At 37.6% G+C, this 27,867-nt stretch overlaps 1 protein-coding gene across 2 annotated transcripts; it reads left to right on the plus strand.

Annotated features, from left to right (window-relative positions):
* Nucleotides 1–295: 295 nt before the first annotated feature.
* On the plus strand, nucleotides 296–20,775 carry zbtb44 (zinc finger and BTB domain containing 44). 2 transcript variants are annotated; one of them, XM_053485504.1, is made up of 6 exons: nucleotides 296–614; nucleotides 5,850–6,936; nucleotides 10,882–10,966; nucleotides 11,687–11,838; nucleotides 12,126–12,426; nucleotides 17,983–20,775. In XM_053485504.1, exons 2-6 carry the CDS (start codon nucleotides 5,877–5,879, stop codon nucleotides 18,353–18,355), a joined length of 1,971 nt encoding a protein of 656 aa, XP_053341479.1. In that variant the 5' UTR covers nucleotides 296–614; nucleotides 5,850–5,876; the 3' UTR covers nucleotides 18,356–20,775. The 2 variants fall into 2 exon arrangements, with proteins under 2 accessions (XP_053341479.1, XP_053341480.1); XM_053485505.1 differs by having other exon boundaries at nucleotides 12,126–12,209; nucleotides 17,983–18,152.
* Nucleotides 20,776–27,867: the final 7,092 nt, after the last annotated feature.

A 27,867-nucleotide genomic window follows, 5' to 3' on the forward strand; every position in this document is an offset into this window, starting at 1 on the left:
ACCACGCTTAAAAAATGGGAATAAATACAATTACCATTGGCCTTCATGGTCCCTAAGTGGATTATTACAGAGGACATACATTATTGAGATTTCCATATAGGATAATTTTGACTGTCATAAGGTTTTCATGTCTACATGAGTGAACTAACACAAGTTATGGTTGATTAGATGATAAACTCTAAAAACCTTCCACAGCCAATGTACTGCACAGGCTATGTGGAAGCCAGCCAGAGCCTTTTGGGCTCGTCAGTCAAAGTAGATATCCTGAGGGCTACGCGAAGGGCATGCTGGGATAGAAGATGTAAACACCAACTGGCCCAGCAAAGGAGCTGCAGCTCCGATACGGCTAGATTTTTTTTTATTTTTCCACCCGTTATATTTTAAATACTTTTTTTCGGTAGAAGTTAAAGCAGTTAGTCACGACGTACAAGAATGTGACAATTTGCCACAAAAGAAAGGGAGAGAAGTAATGATGAAACCGCAGCACCAATGATAACACTGCCGAGCTAGCTAGCCCGCGCTAATATGGATAGCTCGCTGGTTAGCTTCATGCTCACGTAATTTTTTCTTTTCTCATGACAAACCTTCGTGTTTTTCCTGGTTTCGTTTAAAAGGTGAGTACACTAGATGTTGATATATGTTGTACGTGACATGTCGTTGCTTGGTCGTGAACAGACTCAGACTTTTAATGGTCGGCGTCATAGAACGTTACTTACTTAGCAAGCTAATGAGTTAGCCAGCCAGCTAGTTAGTTATATGAGGTTGTGGCTGTGTATTACTCTTAACATTCTGTGAAATACTCACCAGTAGCTTTAATCGTGTGTAATTGTTTTGTGGTTTTCTAGTTATTCTGTGTAAATAAGGTTATTAAAAGGTTTTTTATTATTCTGTCTACGCGTCACTTCGTGTTTTGGGTAAAATATAACCTCCGAAAATGCGAGAAATAATGAACTTTCGTAAAGCCGCGGGCTGAGCGGCACTGTAGCGCGTGCTGTTTTGACTGGAGGCAAGTTTACTGTTCAGCATGGGCGCATAAACAAAAGCAGCTCGCGCGCACAGCCACGCCCCTTTAACTTTCCCTCAGCAGGCCTTCTCGCAAGTTCTTAGGAAGAGAATACTGTGATGTACACTGCCTGAGTGTCTCACACACACACACACTAATATTCCATTGGCTCACCTTTAGTTGTACAGCACACAATATGGTGTCCAGATTATATGTAAAAAAAAATTCCCTGTGCCATCAGGAAAGGAAAAAAAAAGATTCCTTTGGTAATAGGAATTCTTTTTGTAAAAAAGTGATAACCTAGTCACTCAGTAAATTCTTGTCATCGGCTAAATTCATTTTATTGTCACACTAGCATTAGTACCTGTCATTTGACGGTTAAAGAAATAGTTAAAAATTTAAAGCTGAAGAAAAGCTAATCTTATTAGCTATTATTAGCTAAAAGCTATACATTATTAATATAAAGTTGTGTAAGATTGAATATCTTGTGATTGTTTACACTAAGTTGTACTTCTATCACTTGTATTCCGATTTATATTGAATCTGCTCAGACATTCAGTTTTTAAATCTGCTTTGAAAACTTACCTTTTCTTTAAGGCGTTCAATATTCCTTAACTTAAATTTCACTTCTTTATTATTTACAAAATTATTATTTAAATGCTTTTGTGAAGCACTTTGGTCAACACTGGTTGTTTTTAAATGTGCTATATAAATTAATTTGTATTGTATTGTATTGTATCACTTCAGCGCCGTTGTTTCAGCAGTGAAAATATTACCTAGTCCCAGTAAAAATATTCAGTATAGATTTTCTAATTAATATCTATTGGCGCATGTGTTTGTTTACATTGAGCAAGTAGCTTATTAGTATTTTAAGTGGATTATTAAATCTGGCGCATAACTGTTCATATCATCGGTTTTACACAATTTCTTTTACTGATTTCACTTATGGTGCAGGTTAAAACTTAAGGCAGATGTCTAAATACCGCAAAAGTTTCATTAAATTCCATCCAACGGTCAGACAAATGGCAAACACTTGAGGACTGGCAACGTTTCATTAAATTCTGTTCAGCCAGTTCTGAATGATGTTGTGACAAAATCTGTCTGGACACACATAAAGACAATTACATAATACATAATACATACACAAAAGACATACAGGCTAGACCTGACCAACTGAAGCAACCCCAGATTGTAACACTGTCTCCAGAGGCTCGTACAGTGTGAATGACGGGTGCAGGCTTCTTGCGCTTTTTTTCTTGCTCTGAAGCTCTTTTATCGGTCAGTCTGAACTCATCAGACCATATATATATTTTTTTTTTTCATTGCTTCAGACTCTAATCTTTATGGTTCCAAGCAAATTGATGCCTTTTTTTAAATTACTCTTACTAATGAGTGGTTTTCTTATGTCTAAACAGCTGTTAAGCCCCAATCTTGTGTGTTCGTATCACTTTGTATACATATGGAAATGCTTGTACTTTAATTTTTGAACATGAGGTTTTTACTGTTTTTATTTTACCAAGTGTTTGTGATCTCCATTCATGATTTATTTATTTTTTGACCACATTTATTACACAAAATTGACAGTTCAGCACTATCCTTCCAGCTTTTGATAATGTGTTCCAGTTCCAGTAACCTCAAATCATCTTAGCTGTTTTATTTTTACTTGATGCAGCCCTTCAAGCAAAAATAAAACTGATCCTTTTGAAATGAATTTTTATTTGTTTAAGTGAATTAGATTTTTTAAAAACAAATTCAAATTAGAATTGAAGATACTACGTTCATGTTAATTAAACACTTTATTCTTATCAGTCCACCATAGAGCCTCATGCACCCAAACACACATTCACATGTAAGGGCAATTCACAGTAGTCAGTAAACCTACTGGCATAATTTTAAGTGGTGAGAGGAAATTAGCGAATTTTGAGGAAACAAACATGACTGGCTCTTGACCCAGTTCCAGTCATTTCAGATCTCCTTCTTGTTTTATTTTTTGCTTGATGCAGCCCAATAATGTGACCCTTTTGAAATGCCGACTTTTTTTCGGCCTGGCAGTGTACATTATGCTATTTTGTCTATCTTATGACTATACTTTTAGCATCAGAGTACAGGTATCATTTTTATTTCGGTCTTATGATTAGAAATTTCCAGCATTAAAATGTATAAATAAAAGCAAGAAATTATTCAAGTGCAACTTTAGGATGTCTTGGGCGGGTGGGACAACTTGTTATTTATGGCTTATACCACAGCACTGATCGAGTTGAATCGAGCTGGTGCAAAGATCTTGATCAGTTTTATTTAATACCAGCTTAAACAGTTGTGCCAAACTACAGTTTTATATTGAGGTGATTATGTTGCTATAGTAACAGCTCCTTGCCGTGACCTTGTATTGCAGACCCTTTGCATAATTTAAGCCTAATAATAAATGGATTAAAACTGTTGATATGTTAAAACCTTGTGTAAGAGGTTGTTCCCCAAAAGATTAAGTCATATCTTAGTATTGCTGATCTACAGTTCATCTGAGATTAATAGATAAGATTCTCCATATTTTGCATTCCACAACACATAGTCATTGCAGAGTGTTTGTGTTTTCCCTTAGCGTCATGCAGATTCCAGTTTAAGAAGACTGAGTCATAGCTAACGGTGGAATGTAAATCTGTCTCTTTCTGTCTTTCTCTTTCCCGGATATACTTATTAGGGCTAGATTGTAAAATTCTTCTCTGGATTTAATAGTATCCAGCAGTTGACTTCCATGTGTATTTGGCCTTTTCCCAAGATCACGTTATAATCTTGCCATTAGATCTTTATTTTATATATATGTACTGTATTATTTTAGGCTTTTTCTATCTTTTCCAAGGTTAATGAAATTTGGTCTGCTTTCATCCAAATTTAGGATTAATTGTGATTTTATTATTTTTACACAATTTATGTTCAATCATTTCAACACTGGGCACAAAAGTTATATGTCGTGGTGTGTGTCTGTCACTGTCCATATTACAGCACAGTTAAGTAAGGATGATTGCAAAAGAGCAAAAGCAGCAGCACTCTAGGAAGGAAAGAATTTAGTGAGATAAAAGTTGGGTTTTTGATTTAAAACATAAAGCTGTGGGTCTGGTCAAGCTCAGATAAAATGTTCTTGGACATTGTAAAAACACTTTTTGTAAAATGCATGCATTGTAGGGAAATATTTAGTGTGCACAGTTACAAGAGGCTTTCAAGTCAAACTGGGACGTGTAACATAAAAACAATTAACGCCTAATCCTTGTAAAAAAATAGATAACCTGTCGTTAGACATGTATTTCTGTGGCAACTGTACACACAATCATTTGTGAACTTGAAAATTACATCTCGTCTGGGAGTTATTGCCACATCCCTCGTACAGTCCTGACCTCGCTCCAAGTCACTTCCACATGTTCAGGTCATTAAAGGAGTTCTTAGATGGGCCAACATTTTAGATGTTAAGCAGGCAGTCTGATCACGGCTTCAGCGTACTGAAAACTTTCTGACCTGATGGTATCCAAGTTATAGTAAATGGCTGGGACAAGTGCATTAGTGTAGCAGTGGATTTGATAGAAAAATAAATGGAGTTTTTCCTCTAATTACTGTGTTCTATTATTCTGCAAAAGTCCCGGTTTGCTGCATGAACACCCCTCGTATTAAGTAGCCATTAATTTACACAAATATCAAGCAGCTACATTTCTTTTTCACTTGTTTCAGTTTTAGTCTTAATGTATTATTGTTTAGCAAATAATTAATATAACAATTAATTAAATAAACTGCTACCTTCCATTCACTCAATAAGTTTCTGCATCTGATCTTGATCCAAAACGCTGTTCAAAGGAGTCTTTTCTCACTGTAAATCTCAAGCTTCAGAATGGTCCAGAAGTTTTCATAGGATTTAAATAATCTTGTCAGATTTGATGCCTTTGCTGGCTAGCCAAGTAGTGGTTTACCTTGATGTATATGGTGAAGCATTCTCATGCATAAAGCGCATGGATTTCTTTAATGTTGCTGGTTTCTTTTTATATCACAGCTTGAAGAAAATGTCTTCTAGAAACTGGCAATAGGGTACGAGTTGATTTTTTGATCATCAACACAAAATGCTCCGATTAGTTCTTCATTAGGAATCCCAGTCCACAATTATACCTCTTCTGCACTTTGCTGGTTTCTTCTCTGAATTGGTACTCTGTGTCTGTTAGTGATCCATCCACAGGTCCAATGTCAGAGGTGCATCTGTTTAATGTTAACTTAGAGTCACTCTCATTTTTAATGTCTGTAAAACCTTTTATAAAATCAGTCAGGTATTTCCTGACCCAGTCATGGCACTTGACACATTTTACTTGCTGACTGCTATGCTGACAGAATCATTGTAAACTTGTTTTATTTTTCCCAGAGTCTTTTGCAGTCACCTTGCACCTTATCTTTACCACATGTTTTTGGCAACTGTGTCATATTCATAAGCATTTGATTGCCCAGGGGTCAGACTTCAACAGTTTTGCAATCTGCAGTGAAATGCATCCCTCTAATAGGCATTATCCATCTTGGTTAAATCCATTTTTATGCCCATTTCCGGAGGTTCAGAAACTGCCTAATAATTACACTAATTTAAAATACAGTGTCTACATCATTTTAAGCAACATACTTCTTTATAAAACACTTTCATTTCATCTGAAAATAATTTTACGCAATTAGCATTCTGGTTTATACTGTATGCATTAGAGTTGGATAACATGCATAGAAATAATAAATATGGAAATACTGACTGCTGAATAATTGTGCACACAGTGTAGTTATGCACAGTTTTAGCTATTTTAACAGCTATTCTAATAAAAGTTTTTCTGTTTCCAAGGAAATCCATCCTTTATCAGTGGCGAAGATGGGAGTGAAGACATTTACCCACAATTCACCCAGTCACAGCCAAGAACTGTTGGACAAGCTCAATGCACTGCGCAGTGAGGGACACTTCTGCGATGTTACTATCCGTGTTCAGGGCCAGCTCTTCTCTGCCCACAAGGTGGTGCTAGCTTGCTGCAGCGACTTCCTTAAAGCTAAGCTCTCAGGGAAGCCAAGCGAGGACGAGGCCAGCTCGGAGGACAACAAGGCAGTTCTGGATCTTCACCATGTTACCGTAGCAGGCTTTGCTCCACTGCTGGAATACGCCTACACGTCCACACTGTCTGTTAGCACAGAGAACATCATCGATGTGCTGGCTGCTGCCAGCTACATGCAGATGTTTGCGGTAGCCAACACCTGCTCAGAATTTATGAAGTCCAGCATTTTGTGGAACTCGTCCTCAGCTTCCGGCAACACCGCCACTCTTCACCGGCCCCAGGAAACTCCTGAAGGTACCACGACTTGCACTCTGACTCCACTGGATGCCCTTTCACCGTCGCCAGTGTCTTCGGAATGCAGCGCACCCGAGCGGCCTGTCCCTGTGTGCCGTGAGTCTCGCCGCAAACGCAAAGGCTTCGCCAGCCCACAACCAACCTCCTCTTCTTCTCCACAAGTACCAAATCCTTCACCTTCTTCTTCTTCCTTCCCTGAGAGCTCTGCTCAGACCCTAGAACCCTCACTCGCTTTTTCTTGGACTTATCCATTTGGAGTAGATCGACGCTTCACATCAGAAAAGGCCAAACTTCCCGAGGGGTTGCTGGAGTCTAGTGGAGCATCCGGTCAAGATGGGGGCAGTCGGGCCCTGGTGGAGTACTTGTCCTGTGAGGGCCCTAGGTCTCTGAGTGTGGGTGGGACGGCCGTAGTAGAGGGGGAAGAGGAAGATGTGCAAGTGAAAGTGGAAAGGCTAAGTGATGAAGATTCACACGAGGAGGCATCTCAACCAGTTAGCGCTTCACACAGCACTCTGACTGACCAGCAAACTGTGCCTGGAAGTGAGCACACCCAGGAGGATCTGCTCATCAGCCCTCAGTCTTCATCCATAGGTAGGAATAATTTTAGTGAACTTAATTCTACCATGCTTACACAACTCCCTATTTGAAGTTTTATGACATAACTTGTATAGGTGCACCAATTGACTGGCCAGTGATTGGGATCTTTTTAAATCCCGGCTATCAAGGGGAGGGATGGCATATTTGCACCCTCATCACCTATAGCGATACTAGCCACCCTAACGATGCTGTTAACTGGCACGACTTGTCCCTGAGGATTCATGTGATTGCTAAAAAGCTCAGAGGATGAAGTTTGTCAAATAATTTTTATAGCCATTAATATTGAGTACCTTATTTTTGTCTAAAGCCCGCTATTTACAAGGGTGAGTCCAAAAATTATCCTTAGTCCCTGACTTATCAGCGTTTTCCATTTAAGGCTACAGTCTCCTGGTGTGAACACGTCACATCAGTACATTTGTAACCGCGGTGCGAGCAAAAATGGATGCCCCACTTGTGATCTACATGAAAGAAGAGCAGCGGGCAGTGATTGTTTTTTTTGTGTGTACCTGTTTCTGAAACAAGAGGATAAGCAGAAGCATTTGGATATCTGCAAACAAAATTTAGACAGATACACTAAGGAATCATTACTGGCGATGAGACACGGATTCATCACCACAAGCCTGAGTGTAAACGGCAGAGTATGGAATGGAAACATCCTCAACTGCTGACCAAGTCAACCATCAGCTAAAAAAATTAATGCTTACAGTTTTCTGGGATTCTCAAAATCATCCGAAAAAAGGTTTAAGAATCAACAGTGCTCGTTACAGTGAGACGCTTATTGAAGAGTTGAAGCATAAACTTTGCATGAAACGCAGAGGACTGCTGTCCAAGTGCGATGTGATCTTGCATGTCCATGCAGGTCCGCACATTTCTGCCCACAGTGTCGACACAGCTTTGTTTTGATGTGTTAAAGTATCCTCCCTATAGTCCTGATCTCACTCTATCGGACTTTCAACTGTTTGGCCCCTGACGGCAGCGCTACAAGTATGAAGATTCACTTCTGATGAAGTGGCTCTCAGCTCAGCCTAAAACATTTTTAATAAGGAAATATGTAAGGTTATTAATAGATAGACAAAATGTATTAAAAAGCAAAGGAGATTATGTCGTGGAAATTCAAAAAGTTAAAGTAAATTCTCCAGCCAGAGTGCACAAAGTTTGACTCACCCTTGTAAATGGGGCTCCTAAGGACAAATATGGAATTTTGTGGTGATAAATGGCAAATTGATAAATTGATCAGTCAATTCTTTATGGAAAACAACATGAATGATTTATCCTTAGTTGATAAGTTACTATTAAGAATTTAACCGATTATTAATGTGATGAGCTGATGAGGTTTATTTATGTGTTGTGTTAACCATGACAAACCAGCTGTAATCTAATGTGTAATCTAATCTAAGCTGAAATGTAATGCTACCCTAGCTATCCTTATTAAGGAGGCACCTTACATGCTTGCAAATAACATTTGAAAATTTGTATCTCTGCAATTCCTTTCATGAACACCGGATTGAGTTGCCGGCCTACAAACAACTTCCTCTTCCGCCATCTTTATTTCATGAAGAGCTCAAACTGTCAGTTAAAGAGCATGTACTGTAATGTTTGTGAGAATTTTATGAGCGCTTCATGTGCACAGCGGAAGAGGCGGGGCCATTTTAAATTCTAATAATAATAATAATAATAATAATAAGAAGAAGACATTAACTGATATATTTCTGTGATAAGAAACAATGGCTTGTCCTGTTACAACTGTTTAAATAAAATTTAAACTGCGCATGCGTCTGGTTATCATTAGAGATGAAGGGCGAAAAAAAGTTTGGTAATGCTTTACAATTCTTTGTGTGGTCGCCACACTGACCCAGTAGAGATATGCGCTGCTCAATAAAAATGTTTTAAACTCTTTTATTTGAAGTTCTTTTGTGTTGTTTAAATGCTGCCCTTAGGTTTTTAAATGGAAATGTGTTGTAAGGAATGGGCTGCATTTAATTTCTAAATAATGCTTTAGAGGTATGACTTTAACCTGTTTAAATGGTTCAAAAGTTTAATATTGCAACAACATCAGAAATTAAAACAATAACATCTTAATAAAGTGGTGGTGATGAATCGGATAATAAAATCAAATCGGCACTCAGTTATCGTGATATCATATAGGGTGTTCCCTGGTGATTTCCATCACCATGAATTAATTGGTTATATATCGATATATTATAAATATATATTATTTTAATTATTATGTTTTGAACTATCATTTTAGAAAATTGTGTAAAATTTGTGACTCTAGAAGGTTACTATATATCAATGCCTTAACCAAAAGTTATACTGTATTTTAATTTTTGCTCCCAAAATCACTTAAAATTTTCTCCTGTCAGACAGGAACATGTCAAAAGGCTCATGGGTTAAACAAACTTTTAAATCATCTACAGATACGAGGGATGTACTGAATGTGATGCAAACTTTTTATTAACTGACATAATCATTCAAATTGCACATTTTGGTCGAGTAACGCTTTCTCTGTATAAAGGTACTGCTCAGCATAGCCTTCATCACAAGCCATGCATCATCAGGCTGTGTTAATTGGTACTTTGACTCCAAAATCTTTTTTTCATTATTTATTTATTTTTTGTTTGTATTTGAGGCGATTCTATACAGTCCTGCAGGTGGCAAGCTCTAAATTAGTCACAAATTATTTGGCAAGTTTGTTTAAAATTGTACGGGAAAAAATTAATCATTATATTTATATACAGGATACTTATAGAATCACAATCGGCCAAAACATGGTATTCGTGCTAAAAGGTGTCTCACCTAGGTGAAAAAGTTAATTTTTAGATAGAATCATATAACACCATTTTTTTTTGTAATACTTAATGCTTCTTATCTCCCAATCCATGCTTCGGTATTTTGTAAATATGCATACACATTTATATTTTTTATCAGATAAAAAGAAACACATTTGCTAAATACAATTTCATGCCTTTTTATGTAGTGTCCGTAACCTTTTGAATTCAAATCTTTCAATGATCTTGAATGCCATTCCAAAGAAACTTGGCCAATTTAGATTTCACATGAAAAGACGAAAGCCTGAAAAAGTTTATTATTCTAAAATGTAAAATTAACATATTGCAAAATGAATATTACATTTTTACAAAATTAATTGAATTGAACATCATTAATTTTTAGAAAATAAATTGAACAATACAGATTTTTACCAAAAAATAATTTAAGCAACAATTTTTACAGGTCATATGTATTTAGAAGCATGCACCAATTTTTGCACAATACTCATAAAAGAAATATGAATAGTAAGCAATTATCATGATTATTATTATTATTATTATTATTATTATTATTATTATTATAAATTATTATTGTTTTAAGCAGGACAATAAAATGATTTCTCCAAAACAGCTAAAACTTCCAACTTTAAGCAGGATTGGTCACTTCAATATTGCATAAACCTAGCTTTTTTTTCATGATACATTTTCTGTATTATATGTAACATGAAAAATAAAAAAAAGAAATCCACACCAATTGATTTGATTTGGCCGAGTACTAATCAAATCAGCATTTGGATATCTTGATAAAATCGTATCTGGTGGTCCCTGGAGATGCCCATCCCTAGTCATAATAATATGCCTGCATTGTTCTACCTGATTGACCACAGACAATTCTAATTACAGTATACCTTTACATTTTACGTTATTCTTTTTGTCAAATTTGTGTTGCTGACTTGCTCTCCAAACATCTTCAATGCCCTCATACATTAACATCAAACCATTCCCATAATGATGTTATTATAAAAATAATAGTAAAAAAAAGAAAAGAATAATTATATTTATTATTTCATCATATTTATAACTAATATGTATTTTAAATCAGTATTTTAATAATATTAGTTCATAAATTAGTCATATATATTCTAAAAATGAAAATGAAAATCTTTTTTAGGCTCCATGGATGAGGGGGTGACGGAGGGCCTTCAGTCCATCCAGGGCACCCCGAACACCACTGGCCACATGGAAGAGGACGAAAGGTACAAAAGTTTTTTTTTTTCCCCCCTTTCTTTCTTCAAATACAAAGTCGCATTTTTACAATGTCTCACTTTTACAATGTTGTTTAAAAAAAAAAACAAAGAGGAGGGCTTTAATTTCCATTCTCCATCTTATAAATAAGGGGAGGTGGCTTACGTGGTGTTGTCGTGGCTATTAGACATCAGCAAGATTTGTTGCCAAAGGACCAGAAGCTAGTTGGCTAGCTGTCTGGAAAGTTCTTGACTCTTAAATTTTTTAGAAACACAGGGAGAAAAGTGAAGGGACATGATGCAAAACAATAGGGAGAAGAGAAGCAGCACAGCTGTACAGCCCTAAAAAAGTGGTCTTTTTAAAATTTTATAGGATAACTTGATATGCCTGAGTAAACTTGTGATATGTTAGGCTGAAACCTGTCAGCCCTCCAGTTTGTGGAACTTTGGAAGCAGACATTTTTGGTATTAAAAACCCTGTCAGGTTGCCAATTTAAACTATTTGACCATAACCTTTTAGTCATTATTAATAACATCTGTGTTACACATGCACTCTGTAAAGTAACAGGAATTCTCCCAGATGTTCTTGCATCTCTAAACTTGACATGCCCATTATCATTGTCTTTTTTCTTTTTCTTTTTGTTTTTGTGTTTGTGCCCTCATTTCTTGGTGTCTTTTGTGTTCTTTCCTCTTTCTTGTCTTGTCTTCTTTTTGTACTCTACTGTCCTGTAGGCTGGAAAATGTTCAGTACCCTTACCACCTGTACATCAGCCCTTCCACACGCCCAGGACTCAACGGGCCTGAGCGGCCGTTCCAGTGCCCAACGTGTGGAGTTCGCTTTACTCGTATCCAGAACCTTAAGCAGCACATGCTCATCCACTCTGGTGAGAGCAAGTGCCTCTGCTCTTAACTAACATTACTTTAAGGACGATTTCAGCTCTCAGAATTAGCCTGCCTCCATTCCCTTCTGTTTTTAATCTAACCTATAAATAACCAAAATGTAAGCTTTTCTCCTTTGGTTGCTTTCTTTGCTGGCATTGTGGTTGTTTTTTGGAAAAAAAAAACTACTGTAATCTATACATGCATAATGTGATTTAAAAGCTTGATTTGGCACTTCTTGAAATATCAAACAGTGGACTTTGTTGTGACTGCTGACTCGTTTGCTCGGCAGGCATTAAGCCGTTCCAGTGCGACCGCTGTGGGAAAAAGTTCACACGGGCCTACTCCCTAAAGATGCACCGTCTGAAGCATGAAGGTAAACGCTGTTTCCGGTGCCAGATCTGTAGCGCCACATTCACATCCTTCGGTGAATATAAGCACCACATGAGGGTGTCCCGCCACATCATCCGCAAGCCTCGGATTTACGAGTGCAAAACGTGCGGCGCCATGTTTACCAACTCCGGCAATTTAATCGTACATCTGAGGAGTCTGAACCATGAGGCATCAGAGCTAGCAAACTACTTCCAGACCAGGTGAGGAGGAGCCGAACATAATTAGAATTGTCTGTGCGAACAGAAACACCAATGCCAGCTTAGCTAGTCATGAGGGTTTAAAATGGCAATAGCTAAGGCGCGACATGTCTACAAGTCCACAAAGATGAAGTAATTAATCCAACCAGATCACCTTTCATTTAGAAAGTCCCAGGATTAGAAGCGTAAAAGGCGATTTGTTCTTTCATTTTGTAGGGTATAAATTCTTTTTGCTGTTTCATCAAGAGATATCATTAACCAGTCTACCATTCCTATAGTTCTTTTGATGAGAATAAGCGCTGCTTATAGGTTTCATGATTTCATTCTTACTCTGTGACATGGCACGTGGTTTTTGCATTTTATTGTTTTGACGTCCAAATTATTTCATATCTACTTCTACCTTTCAGTGATCTTAAAATATAATCCTTTGATGGTCCTTGTGTTGTGCGCATCCCGGGAATATCATGTATTCTTTCGGTTAATAACACTGTATAGGGTCATAAGGAGGAGTAGGAGGCGGCCCCCAGGATGCAAATTTGTGCTAGTAACAATGATCTAATGAAAGAGTTATGTGTTGTATTTCCAGCTGATGGTTGTGAAAGGTTATTTAATATGGGCTTTATTAGGAAACGAGTCACTGCAAAGGGCAGCATTAGTTTAGGTAGGGAGACAGTACCATATTTGAAGGACTTGGATTTGAACACTTAGTTACATACAAGGGTGTGAAAGAAAGAATGTGCATGGACAGCTATTGTAAACCAATTCTTTAAGGCTTAGTGGTGTCCTAAAAAAAGACCACTCGTTAGAAGCAGTTCATTTATCCTGAACTAGCATCCTCATTCCTGCTTCCTGGAAACCCTCAGACTTCAGTACCTAAACCACAAATATCCAGTATTTCGTCATCCATTCCTCTCTCTCCGTCATTCTCTCCCTGTCCAATCTGTGTGCATCCAGTACAAATAAACAGTGTGTGAGCCGAACAAGCCTGCAAGAATGAGGCAATAATTTGGCACTTTCTCAAGATATGAAGCAAAAGCATCCAAACAGAGACCAAATTCTGGCAGACAGTGTGGCTGCAATTTATCTAGAGATGCACTTTTTTTTTTCTGCTGCAGTGACAAGAACAAGTCGCCGTCTGCCTTTTATTAATCTGTTGACCATTCCTGCAGAAAGCAGGTATAACTCTGGCCAAGGATGAAGACAGAGACCCGGAAAGTAAAATCCTTAACAGTGAATAGAATTTATTGTCTATAAATGTAATGTGACAGAAATGCCAGTGATGCATTTTAACTAATACAGTGGAACTTCGGATTAGGAGTAACGCGGTTTACAAGTTTTCCGCAAGACGAGCAAAGATTTGTAATAATTTTTGACTTAAACATATTTTATTTTGTGTTTAAGCGTGTTTGTACAGCACGCGTGTTTGTACAGCACGCGAATAAAGCAAAATCAAGTCTCATTAGAGGGTAAAGATCTATTTTTTTCCTCCCTCTTTGTATCAGCCTGGCGTTTTTCATTTTAAGAATCGCGACAGAGCAGTTTCTGTGTAAGGCAGAGCGTGTGTGCGTGCGTGCCCGCGTGTGTGGGAAACCGAGAGGAGGAGGGGGTGGTAGGGGGGCTGTAAAAGCGAGAGAGAGTGTGTGTGTGTGGTTCATAGACAGCCAATCTTAGATGACCAAATAAAATATGTTTCAAAATTAAATTTATTTTTAAAGATAATCTGAGCCAAAAATGTAAATGTACTGTAATGAACTACTAGTTAACATTAGTTCTCCAGTTATTGCTTTTAGCGTTTCCTTATGAAATAGGGTTTTATGTATAACCATAATAATGTAACCCTATCCTTTCTTTAAATATGCCTCATTTTTTTTGAATATATAATGCATTAGTAAGCCATTGCTTAAGCTACTGAATACTGCATAACATTTCCTAACTGTTGGGTTCATGTATGAAATCGGCCAGATGTTGTCGAATTAAAATTCAAGAAATAGGTTCATATTATCTTTTTCCTTCTAATGATTTATCATTTCCATAATCAAACACATTTACAGGGACTTGCAGGATAAACACTTGACGTAATATGAACATAATATTTAATGGATTTAAAGACGTGTTTTAATTTAACGAAGAAAATTGTTCATTTATTCATCCACTACCAGTCAAAAGTTTCGGAATCTCCTTTGACGAGTGGTGGTGTCTGCTACTTATGCATTGTAAAGCCTTTACAATAGCTCTAAATTTGAGCTGCTGTTGAGTTGTGATTTCTGAGGCTAGTAAACTCTAAATTAACTTCTCCTCTGCAGCAGAGATAAGTTTTTGTATTGATTCCTGTGATGGTCTTCATGAGAACTAATTTAATCATGGTGATTAATGGGTTTTGGTTGACAATACAGTTCTTGCAAGAATCATTCCAGAAAACCTGAGTAGTTCTTGCAAGAATTCTATTGCCTTTGTGTCTTAACTGACTGTTGTTTTTGTTGTCGTTACTTAATTACCTAATGCCATGTGTATAATTTCATAGTTTTGAAAAAAATTCAGTATTGTTCTAGAATGTAGAAAATAACTAAATAATTTTAAACCTTTTGACTGGTACTGTATGGTAAAACTTTCCGTAAGGATACAGTTGTTTAACGTTTATGATGTAACATTTATGGAAGGAGTTACGGGTTTCAGCACTTAACTCTAAGTTTTCTGCTATTCAAGCGTCTTCGAGACAGATAACTGATGAGCTTTTAGGTTTTTTTTCAGTAACAAGATGTTTTGCATCTTTTTCTCTTACTAACTTTGAGAGTAAGAGAGAAAGCAAGGTAACTATTTATGGTTCCCATAATGTAAAAAAAACAGGAAAGAATTTGTCTGGTGGCAGTTCCAAATCATTAAACATAACTATAAAAAGTTAAAAGCATGATGCGTTGTTCATTAATACAGGAGAACACAAACAAAGCATACTATATCATAATTTTGCACATGTTCAGTAACACATCAAGTTGAATTGTTGTACATCTCATCAAAGAGAGATCGTACACATACCGATCATAAAAGACCTTTTTTCCCCTCATGTTTTTAACCATGTTTTAAAATAATATTTCTCTATAAGAGCCCACAGCATTACGTGCTCTGTGTTAAACATTTTAATATATTAAAATTTGACAGTGACTGTGGATTACACTTGTCAGGACATGGAACAATTATTTTTCTTTCTGTCATGCTTTGCTAGTATAAACAACTTTTTGTTTTGTCACTTTATATGATCACCTAAAGTTAGTTACCCCGAAAAAGGTTATTTCGGGTTAACTTTATTTCTTTGTTTCGTAACTGTTAGACCTACAGACCTTTAAGTTTTTCCAATTTTACCAATGTGCTGAACAACTTAGAACATGGCATTTTGTTGGCAGACCACCCAATTGTTGGGTGAGCAAAAATATAGGAACAGATGGTCTGAACCCCTTTTCAGACATAGGATGCATACAATTGCTGCCTTCATCAATCCATTAAAGCAACAGCTTTCTGTCATTTAGACATTGGTCACTTTTACATTTACATTCCTTCTGGCTTCATACCCATGCCTGTGAAGGAAACAGCCTTCTTAGACATGCCATACTTGAGATTCTACAGTACATCAAGTGATGCATGATGTTTGAGGCTTAACCAATTTTCAGACATTTTTGTGTTTTTATTTTTGCTTAAGAGTCTATCGAAACATTTCTCTTTTTTTGTAGTCAAACCACCAGCTTTTGAAAAGTGGCTCGGATTAAATTGTAGGTTAGTGTAGGGTTGCCAGATTATGTTGATAAAATCCTGCCTAGGCAGTGCAGAAAATGCATCGGTAAAACATGTGTTGACAATAAAACTTAATTGTTGCGTTTACTTAGTACCTGTAACTACCCATCACAAAAACAAAAAACAAATTAGCTAAGCTTTTTTTGCCTGACTAAGACACAATTTCCAGCCCAAAATTATAAAAATTAGCCCAGTTAAACAAAAAAACTGTCTAAGCCAGAAATACGATACAGCTTTTAATACATTACAGCATCCTACATCAGTACACCTTTATCTTGTGTATGGCTTTGGTTGATGTGAGTACCTGCCGTTCAGACTTATGCTCTCTTAAAACTGACCGGGCTGCTCATTTAGACATGAAGTCTACATGTTCAGGTGCCATTAGATTAATATATAGTGGCACATAACTAAAAGAAGCTTTAAAGTAACATTTAATATTTGGTTGCATATCACTTGCTGGTGTAGGAAAGCGTGTTTTAAGTCAAGCTGTCAGACAGAATTTTGTAGACCTTTGAATTCATTCTGCTGCTGCCATCATGAATTCTATCATCAATAAAGATTAGTGGGCCTGTTCAAGAAGCAGTCATGCAAACACAAGCCATGAAACTGCCTCCACATTGCATGATTGATAAGCTTGTATGTTTTGGATCATAAGCAGATCCTTTCTTTCTCCATACTTTGACCTTTCCACCACTTTGGCAGAAGTTTATCTTGGTTGTGGTATTGCCTCTGTATTTCTGCTCTCAGAGTTTTCTCCAATTAGTGGACTGTGATGCGTCCATCTACCATTGACCTGGCAGGGATGTTGATGATGTCACTGACTGTTTTGGGGGGGGAGGGGGTTCCATTACAGCTGTCAAAAGACTCTTATGTCATCATGTTATGGCTTTTTTTGGTCAATGTCTGGCTGTTGGGATATCTGTGTGTGGGGGGGGGGGGGGGGTTGTTTCTTTTTTTCTTTGTTTAGGACATTATAGATTGTTGTTTTGGTGTACACTGCCAATTATTGATTTCAGTAACACATTTTTCAGTCTTTTCTCAGCATTAAAATGGCTTTCCTCCCATAGCTGTCTCCCTGGTCCCTATGTTGGTTTTAGCTTTAACAAATGCAGTCTTTATGGGCTCAAACCACTCTGACGTTTACAAGTATCAATTCTTTAAACAACAAATGTAATAGCACATTTAGCAGTAAGAAATACCTGATACATATTTCAGTATTTTGATCCTTTGGAAAAATGGGTGTGTTTAAACAATCAGTGCCGTGCTCCAAATTGTTTAACACATCTAAATGTACCTATGAGGAAATGAAAACTTAAATTCTTATATTCCTCTTTTGATTTCAAACCCAAACTTCCCCAGTGTATAGCAAAAACAAAAGAATTTTACCTTATTGTTCTAATATTTTCTGTCTAGTTTACTTGCATAGAATTGGTAATCGGCTTTAGACTACTTTTGCACATCAGATACCCACAATGTTGAGAACCTGTACTTTGTCCCGTCATATACGTCTTTCACATTGGTAATTAAAAAAGGCACATGTCATATTTTTTATTGTGATCTGCGCTAATATAAACCTTTCTTTCTTACCTCTAAAAGCAGCTGATCACTGATAAAGATGGTTGATGATTCTTTACTGCCAGCTTATTACCTGACTGCTATTGTTCCTTGAAGTCTTTGTTCTTGATTTTTTTAAATCAGTATAACCTACAGTGTCATTTTTAGAATGTTGCAGAAAATGGTACAAGACTGTGTTTAACCTTCTGTGCTTTGTTCCTACAGTGAGTTCCTCCTCCCAGACTACTTGAGCCACATGCAGGAGGAAGAGGAGGAGAACCTGGCCCATTTTGAGATGACCGAGCAAGCCTTCGATGTCACCCCCACTTCCTCCTCCTCTTCTTCATCAGTACAAACGCCCGTCATCTCCCAGGTTTCCTCAACCATGAACTATGACTCCCGACCCCCTGCCTCCATGGCCCAGAAATTACCAGGCTCTAGAGCAGGCAATGGGAGTGAGGAGGGAACAGCCGGAGAGGAGGCAAAAAATGCCATAGCTGTTACCTCTTTACCAGAGCCAGAGAAAGAGGAAAGGGAAAAAGAGGGTGGTGAGGGACAGAATCAAAAGAAAGCACTTGTGTCGATTACAATCGAATGAGAAGCATTCCATTTGAATTCTTTTGGATTTTGTGTAGATGTTTTTGTTTTATTTGTTGTTGGTTTTTTTTTTCTTTTAGATCTTGTTGCCTGCGTCAGTGTAATGCAAAAGAAAAAGTTAACACTGGACTCTGCGTGGAGAATGCAAGTTGAAATACTTATTGTAGTTGACTTTTGAACAGCTTCATATGTAGTCGTGAGCAGTTCTTTATAGGAATGTTATTCTTTTTATTTCCTTTGTATAGAGGTAACATAAAGGTATATGTTGTAATTGTTTAAAAAAAAGTCATTTATTCTGAAATTCAGATATTGTAAACTTGAATGTTTAGAACTTTTTTCTTTTCTTTTTTTTTTAACTGTCCTGTAATTGATGTATTTTTCCCTGAAGCTTTATCAGTTAAATAATAACCCTCTATGAGGCCCTATGTCAAATGGTTTTTGTGTATGAGTAAAAAGCTGTGAGTTGATTACACCTTCGCCTTATTCAGTCAGGCTGGATCATGCTGGACAATGAATAGGAAAGTTGTTCCTCTAAGATTTTTTTTTCTCCCCCTTCCTCCTCTCTTGTCTCTTTAAAGCAGTTTGTTTAGTCTCGTAAAGCAGAGCGCCTTAACTGTAGCACACTGCTCTTCCTGGCCTGAAACCTGAACTTTTGAGGCTAACAAGTTAAAATGTGAAAGGCTGTGCTTCTACTTCATCCTTTTTCTTCTGCAGCAGAAGTCGTCCGGGATGATGTGCCACGTAGCCTAATTTAGTAAAATAAGCTTAGACTCCGTTTAAGAGATCCCTTGTTGGTTGTCTCTCATTTTACAAAGGAGTGAATTATCAGAATTTGTTCTGATGTTAAGTAAGGATTTTGAACGCTGTATTGTATTAGGGGTAAGAAGGGGAAAAGTTAACAATCAGCCACCCAACCCCTACCCCCTTCCCCCAACTCCTCCAGTGCTCCAATTTATCTTCTACTGTACATCACGCTGCTAGATTTTGACAGTTGTGCCTCACACTTTAAAACGATTGGTTTAAACATTCTCTAATAATATATTAAGAATTTAATCACATGCAAAAAGGTAAAAAACTATGGAAAGAGGTCATTCTCTTCCTCGTTGGTTATTTTCTTTTAATTTTTCTGATCAGGCTGCTGAATAAAAGTTCTTCGCTACAATCCCAGAACTATAGGTACCTAATACCTTTCCAGAGAAAAATTGTGAAATCTGTATGTAGCACTTGCTCGATTGGATCTTTATCTAATGCACAGACTTGTCACTTTTTTTTTCTTTTAGTTGACATTGCACAAGGCAATCATTTGGCCAAAAGCTGCTCCATTCCAATGTGATGTTCTCAATAAACCAATTTTTTGGTATGCATTGTGCAATATCCCGCTTTTAAAAGACACCCATGTTTCCAAATGTAGAAAAAATAATCTGATTATCTATTTATCTATCTATCTACCTATATAATGATAGGCAGGTGGATTGGATTTTGCACATTTCTCAAGAAATTAAATTTAACACGAGTTACTATTTACTTCGGTTAAGTAATAAGAAATTAAACAACCAAACTAAAAAAAAGTATATACTAAAATCAGTTGTGACATCTGATGCCATGACCTCATCTTTTGTGTCAGTATTCTGACTAAATGCATTCAGTAACCTCTTGCTTCCTGTGTCTCACCAGGGCTTTTGTGGTACATTAAAACACCAGTGTCTTCAGTCTGAGATTTCATAGTGATGCATTTTTCCCAACACGGTATTGCCTTCTGTATCTGCTCTCTTTCTGTGGTATCTGCATGTTGTCCCGGTCTGAACAAAATAAGAGCAAAAAGTTATATAGCATGGGTTGATTTTATTTGTTGGATGTTTTGGATGTGTGTGGAACTACAGTTTTTATGTACAATATTCAACTTCTGTGTCTGAAAAATTTCAACAGAGAGAAAATTTGGTGTTTCGATGGTCATGATACTCTTTCTGATCCTGCATTATAATGTCACCTTAAAGTGAAATTTTGTACATTTCTTATAGCAATGTGAGTGTAAATTGTTATTTGACTTGAGCCTTGTATTGTCTGCTTTTGTGACAATGTCTTAATGGTATTTACTCAAACCTTTTCTTTTTTTTTTTTTGTATCTTGTGCCTTGGATATTAAATCTGTAGTATATTTTAATGGCTAAAAATATTCATGAATATGACTTCATACCATTTTGTAGACAGAATGCTGGTAGACTTATTATGTAGCTAGTGACTGAAAATATTTTTGAAGTGCTATATTATTGGTTTAATATGTGTGCTTGTGTTTATTTTGATAATGACAAATGTACCTTTATTGTTTTGTACCTTTTGGTGGTCCTTATGCCAAGACAGATTTGCTGAATGATGTTTTGTAAAGTCAGCAAGTTACAACTGAAATTAAATAGTTACAACCTAACACTCCAAAATAATGAATTTGTCTCTGTTGCATGTGCTAATTTTATGCAAAATCAGTTGTTCCTATCATTAGAGGTTTTGCTAATAAGTTTGACTAATTATATTACCAGAAGGCAGCACATTGGCATAGTGGTAAGCATTCACCAGGTTGCCTCACACCTCCATGGTCCAGGTTAGATTCCCCCCCCGCCCCCTTGGATCTGTGTATGTGGAGTTTGTATGTTCTGTGGGGGTTTCCTCTGGGTTACTTTGGTTTCCTCTAATTGTTCAAGCACATACAGATTAGGTTAATTGGCATTCCCAAATTGCCCATAGTGTATGCCTTGGAATGGATTGGCACGAGGTCTAGGGTTTACCCCGCCTTGTGCCCAAAGTCCCCTGTATAGGCTGCGAGCTTGTACACAGGGTAAGTGGTGAAGAGGATTAATGAATGAATGAACTAATCAGCAGAATGGAGCTATTAATATAATAGTAACACAATTTTGCATTTAAAGTCAAGGATGTTGCTTGGTCCTGATTGGTGGTACTCCTACCTCGGGATCTGAGATACTGGACCACTATCTACTAGCCCACAACATTGTCATGACTGATGTAGATACTTATTATACTGAGACAGACCCATGATGCAAATCCCTGTATGCACACTGTCCAGCTGCACAAACAGATGATGAGAGGAAAAAAACTTCCAGCTCTAATTTTGCCTTGGACTTCCAGATAAGGTTTAAAACGACACAGCGAGTTGATCACAGACTCCAAGCACCTGCTTGTAATTTTGTGTCCTTTCATTACTGTGACCTACGTCAGCCCAGAGAGGGAAAAGGAATGAATTGATGAGTTTAGTAGTCTTGAAAACTGAGTTTGCTAATGATGTGTCCGAAAATATTGGAGAATAAAATAGATCTAAGGTGATGTGTTAGAGGAAGGACAAATAAGAAAAGCATAAGGCTCTGAGAGACTCTGGTAATGACCAAATTATGATTTGAGTTTAGAGACAGCATCCTTTGCCCATCTTGCTTAGAACAGGCATGTGAGGAGATCTGGGGACGTGGTTCATGGAACGATAAAAGGAGACACTGGTCTGATGAATCACATTTTCATTTACATCATTTGGGCTGTTGGGTCTTGTCCATGAAGCAACTTGCAACTTACAGGACAATAAGAATCTGCTGCTAATGCCTTCATGCCAGAAACCACAGCTTACCTTTAACGATGTTGTGGAGCCCATGGCTAAACAGGTTAGAGCTGTTTTGACAGTACAAGGGGCACCTACATAATGTTACTATATCCAGTGTACTAGTGTACCTAGATGATCACCTACCAGTATCACAGCACCAAGGTGGTGCTGGATGGCAGAATCTGTGGCGTGACTAAGATCATACATAGCGTGCTTGATATGGATGAAATTAAACTTTTTTAAAAATGAAAATAAAAATATAGTTGCCTGGAACCATAACTAACATTTACCAAAATGATGGAAAGGCCAAAGAGTGAGGAAAAAACAAGAATCTACTCATTATCTAAAAGTTGTCAAAGTTGTGACAGTGTCATGGCTTGGGTTTAAACGCATGGCTGATTCTGAAACAGGCTCTCTAATATTTAATGATGATATAACTCATGATGCAAATGACGAAATGAATTTAGACATCTACCAAAGCATTCTGCGGGCATTGGTGGCTTAGTGGTAAGTTTTTTCGCTAGGCCTTTCGAACCCGGAAGGCCTGGGTTCGATTCCCAGCCAATGCCCAAACCCCAGCCACTTGATGCAGTGCCGGTCCCAGGGCATCCGGTGTAAAACCTGTGCCAAGCTTGTGTGCAGATTGGATGGTTCACTGTGCTGGCTGAAAGAACAAGAACAACAACAACTATCTGCCAGCTCAGAGAGAAATCTAATCTCATTCATCATGCAACAAGACAATGAGACAAAACACAGTCAACACAACAAAGGACTTAATCAGGGGGAAAAAAGTGTAAGGTTTTAGACTGGCCAGATCGATCACCAAACATTACCCCAATTGAGTATGCATGCAAAAATTTATTGAAGGGAAAAGCTTTCCACAAAACACACAAGCGGCAGAATGCAAAAAAAAAATGCAATTGGTGGCTTGATGTCTTTATACCTAGCAATGGATATGCAACCAAACATTGTTATTTAATTCATGTTATTTAAATCAGTTTGTTCTTATACTAAACAAATCGGGTAGTCTGTCCCTAAAAGTAGCATGTTTTAATTTGATTAATGAATCTATACAAATCTATATAAAATGGAAGCTGAAATATGAAATGAAAGCAGAACTTTCATCTACATGAAAATATCAGGAAATAAAAGCTAAAAGCTGAAATGAAATTGTCCAGTGCAGGGTCACAGGAAGCCTGATAGACTCAGGGCACAAGTGGGGGAAGGGGTGGCTCGTGGTTAAGGTGTTGGACTGCTGACCAGGAGATCCCCGGTTCTAGCACCTACACCCCGCCAGGTCACCGCTGTTGAACCCTTAAGCAAAGTCCATCACCCCGAATTGCTCAGGTACAATCGGTCTCCTATCTGGCAACCCAACCCTGTAAATAACTGCCACACAAATGGTGTACATCCGTCACCCGATGTGCCGTGTGGCATGTAGACAGAACCATCCACCCAAGCATCCAGGGCATGAGCCATGGTATACCCTCACAGGTCATGCGAGCACACACAGTCACACCCTCTCTTACACACTATTTGAGCAAACGACTCTGGCCTGAGACGTACACCATCACAGGGCACACAAAAGCTATTTGGAAATAGCTGTTAGCCGAGTCTGTATGCCTTTGGACTATAGGAGCAAATCCACCATGCTGGCTGGTCTTCCTTGGCCGTGTCATGTGATCACATTGTTTAACCATCAATCAGTTAAATCACTGCAGTGCATGATGTTCTTCCTAGCTGGACTTTGTTTTCAGTAGGTTTACACAGCAGGTTACCGCAGCTTGCTTCATCAGGAGAAAAATTATTATCATACTATAAAACATGCTGCAGTAGTCCATATGTCACTTTGCTGAAACAGTAGATTTCCATCATTCCTGTGCTATGTGAGATACAGTCCGCTTCTCCAAAGAATTAAGGAAGATTTTGTAACTGGATTGTATAGTACATGCTGAAAATTACAGAGCAAAGGCTTTATATGACGTTCAGCCCAAAGCTGAGCGTAAGCATTTCCACAAGTTCCCTGCCACAGTGACTGCCATTTTCAACGGCATTGCTTCAACACTTCGATTAATTTGCCGTGTTCATTTACGAACAACAATCTGAAACAGCCTCGCAGTCTGGTGGAAACATCTAATAAAAGTTCCAGGATAAAGGCCAACAAAATCATGTCTTCTATCAAACATGGCCCTATTAAACAGAGCAGACACATGAACAGATGTACGAAAAAGTCCCTGTGTGCACTGGAAAACAGTGTGTTCTCTCTTTTTTGGCAGATTTCTTTCACTTGTCTAAACCTGAGATACTCACTTGACAAGCAACTTAATATTTGGCTCATAATTTGTCTAAATTGTAGATATGCACACAAGGTGTTAAAATATTATTCCATATGCCGTTTTTTGAAACCCCCAAATTCCAGATTTTTGAGTCAATAAGGTAATTTCAGCTTTTCCTCATGTTTATTCCAACTATATTGTTAAAGCTGTCTTATTGACCCGTTGTTATTGTTGTTGTCAAGATTTCCCCTGGCAAAAGTCTTTACACGTATCGACCTGTGAAGGATTAGGCTCAGAGCCAGCAGCACAATGTTAAACAACCATCAGGACATCGGGACATACCGGGATGTCAACCAGCAAACATCACGAATAACATGACACAGTCTGTTTTTCATTTCCAACTTTACTTCAGGATCAGAGTGCATATTCTGTATTTTTTCCCCCAAGTATGTTTATTACCATGTATGCACAAATTCGGCTTTTTCGTCTGCTTCTCTCATTATAAGAGTAAAAAAAAAAAAAAAAAAAGCTCCTGTGACAAGAAAAGGGCAATAGCTTCAGGGTCACGTTTTGTTCATCCAAAAAGATGAATAGAAAAAAACTTGGCTTGGTTTTAGACAATATAAACACGGTTTTGCAGTTAATCCAATGAGGTGCTAAAGCAATACGGAGCATTCTGTTTGCCCAGACATAGTACTATTTAGAATAGTAAAGACAGAACAACAAGATGAGAGAACATTAGGTCAGGAGTGAGGCATCCAATTATATACAAGCTTTTGTATGAGAGGGATAAAACTAATAACGTGCCGCTTGCTGCACATCACATGTGTTGAGGGGAATTATATATTTAGACACATTTGTTTTTGTTCAATTATTTACTTAAAATTGACAAATATAATATCTTTTAACTTTGGCTTGTGAAGTTTTCATACTACACATGTCATGAAATCTTCACAGACAACACTTGGGAGGAGAAAAATGCATAGCTATAGAAAAGATCTTAAACATCCCTGTAGGTACAACTGGTTTAAAAATACACAGGTGGAAAGTTCATAGAGCCCGAAGCTACAGGATGAGGAACGACACTTAGACAAAGAACAATAAACAATAAACTTCATCTTTGTTCCAACATCCCACACAAAAATCCTCTGCTACAAAAGAAGCACAGAGATGCATCTTTTAAAGAATTTAGAAATAACCAAAACACCTTGTAACAATGAACTGTTCCGCCATAAAATATATCAGTGAACTAGTGACAAGATCTTGGGCATCCAAGACTCATTTATGCCTGTTGGGACCAAAGGCTAGCCTGCCTGGTCCTATCCACAGAAGAGCTAACAACTCTGCAAAAAAGCAATTGCTAGCCATGGTAGAAAGGCACCAGAACACCACAGCCCACCAGACACTGGGCCCGGCAGTCAAAGCGCCCAATCTGCCAACCCAACCTCCAAACTCCTTAGATCCCAATCCAATCCAGCACTCATGGGATGCTCTTTGGAGGCCTTACCCTGCAACCCACAGCACAAAAAGTCCCCGTACTAGACAATCACAGGCCACACTAGGAGGCCCTGTGGAGCCAGGCCCCATCAGCAGTTGTCCCAGGTGCACATGAGGAATCTAGACAGTATTGGGCATACTATTTTGTGTTGCATAATACTATGGCTGATTAGTGTATATGCTGGATAATACTGTAAATAAATATAATAAATAAAACCATAATACTGTATATAGCTACAAGCAGAGGTCCTAGCAGCATAGACATATCACCTATTTGCCGATATTTCAATAGGTTTGTCTTCACAAGGTAAAAATGCTTATGGAATTGAGATCATTTTTTTTTCACAATAAAAACCCACTGGCAAGACCTAGCCAATCAGGTCTATCTTAATTAATTTGCTTCCGTTTCATGATATAAGAAAGCATTATTTAAAAAAAAAAAAATGATTTTTTTACCAAATTTAGGACCTCTCCTTATACAAACACACCAGCTAGAAACTTTTCGATCTCATCACCATGATCCATCAGACCCATGCATATCAACTTTTTTTTAAAAACCTTTTTGTCAAGAGTGTCTGTGGATGTTACCCACCAAATTTCATTAAGACTATTCTAAATTGCTTCGGTGTAGTAATAAGTATGTGACTGTGTGCCTGTGTGCTGCCCTACAGTGAGCTGTACCACCCAGTGTATTCTCACCTCACACCCTGTCATGGACAATTTGACATTAAATCAAATGAATTGCTGCTCTTTATAACGTTACACCTAATTTAAAGCTTAGACTGTTTGTGAGTTTTTGAAACTAAGACAAAACTGAAATTCTGTGGAATGGCCCTAACATTTCAGCTACCAGGCGTTCCAATATTGCCATTGACATTGATAGCCTTGTGGGAGAAATAAACAACGTTAAACTCACTCATATTACCCTATTTTTATGAGTTATGGTGAGATTTCCCGTTTCACTGTGTATACAGTACAAACTGCTCCTTTCGGCCTGCCAAGACAGGCTTTTATTTAGCTGAGCTTTTCTAATTGTGCAACAAGGCCCACTCAATTCACTGATCTATTCTGCTTTTTCTCCCTATCTTTTATTATGAGTTGTTGTATACTGTGACACATCTGTCTTGCATCACCTAAATTATTTTATGACTCTTTTTCCTAAAATTTTAAAAAGATGTGTCACATACGTTCCAAGGAATTGAAATCAGAATGCGAAAACGTGGACTCTTATCTTTTCTGGCTAAAGATTTTGGGCTGATAACATACGCTATGACTCATTCCAAGCCACAGCATCCAAGGGTGTTATAATTGCTGCCATAATATGGATAATGGAATCCGCTTCTCGATCCATGACATGGCCGCTATGTCCACTCATGCATTGTGTCGTTTAATGTTTGCAGCTGTTGCCAGGGGAACTGTCCACGTGGATTACTTTTACAAATTAATTTGCAAAGGTATTTGTTTATTTTTGACAAGTTACTTTGCAATAATGTAAACGTTTTATTTTTTTATTATTATTGTTTTCTTTCTTTCTTTCTTTCTTTTTTTTTTTTTACTTTGCTGCAGTTTATATATTTCGCTGGTTCTGTACTTCATTAAAGTGGGTCATGGTGGGACTTTCAGATTGCTCTTTTCAGCGTTTTACTGTCTGGATTTTCTGCAGTTATAAGTTAAAGAACTGGCTGTTTCATTTTAAAGTGCTTACTCACTTCCATCACTAATTAACAGATGGCCAGAGAAGTGTTCTATTTTTTACTTAAATTCTTTCCATGTTTTTTCTTTTTAATGACAATGACCCTAATTCCGGGTGTCTCTGAGACATAACCGAGTGTTGTGAAAATCATTGTTTTTCTCAGTGTTCATATGGACACTGAAAATTCATTTAAGGACAACAGTTTTTTTATTTATATTATTTTTTTGTGTGGCTGTCTTCAACAAGCAGCTGGGTGATAGCTAGTATGAATGTTTATTTATTATGTCATTTTTTGGTTTTCTTGATTCATATGGTTGTCTGGGGGGGGGTGTTTAAATCAAACCAGGACTTGCGATGGAATTTCTTGTGAATGAAGGGGTAAAACTAACTGACATTTACAGAAGACTTCAAGCACAGTACGGCGAGTGCAAACAAGTGAGTGCAGTATGATGC

The sequence above is a fragment of the Clarias gariepinus genome, chromosome 24 (genome assembly GCF_024256425.1).
Source record: "Clarias gariepinus isolate MV-2021 ecotype Netherlands chromosome 24, CGAR_prim_01v2, whole genome shotgun sequence".
In the NCBI taxonomy this organism is placed as follows: Eukaryota; Metazoa; Chordata; class Actinopteri; order Siluriformes; family Clariidae; genus Clarias; species Clarias gariepinus.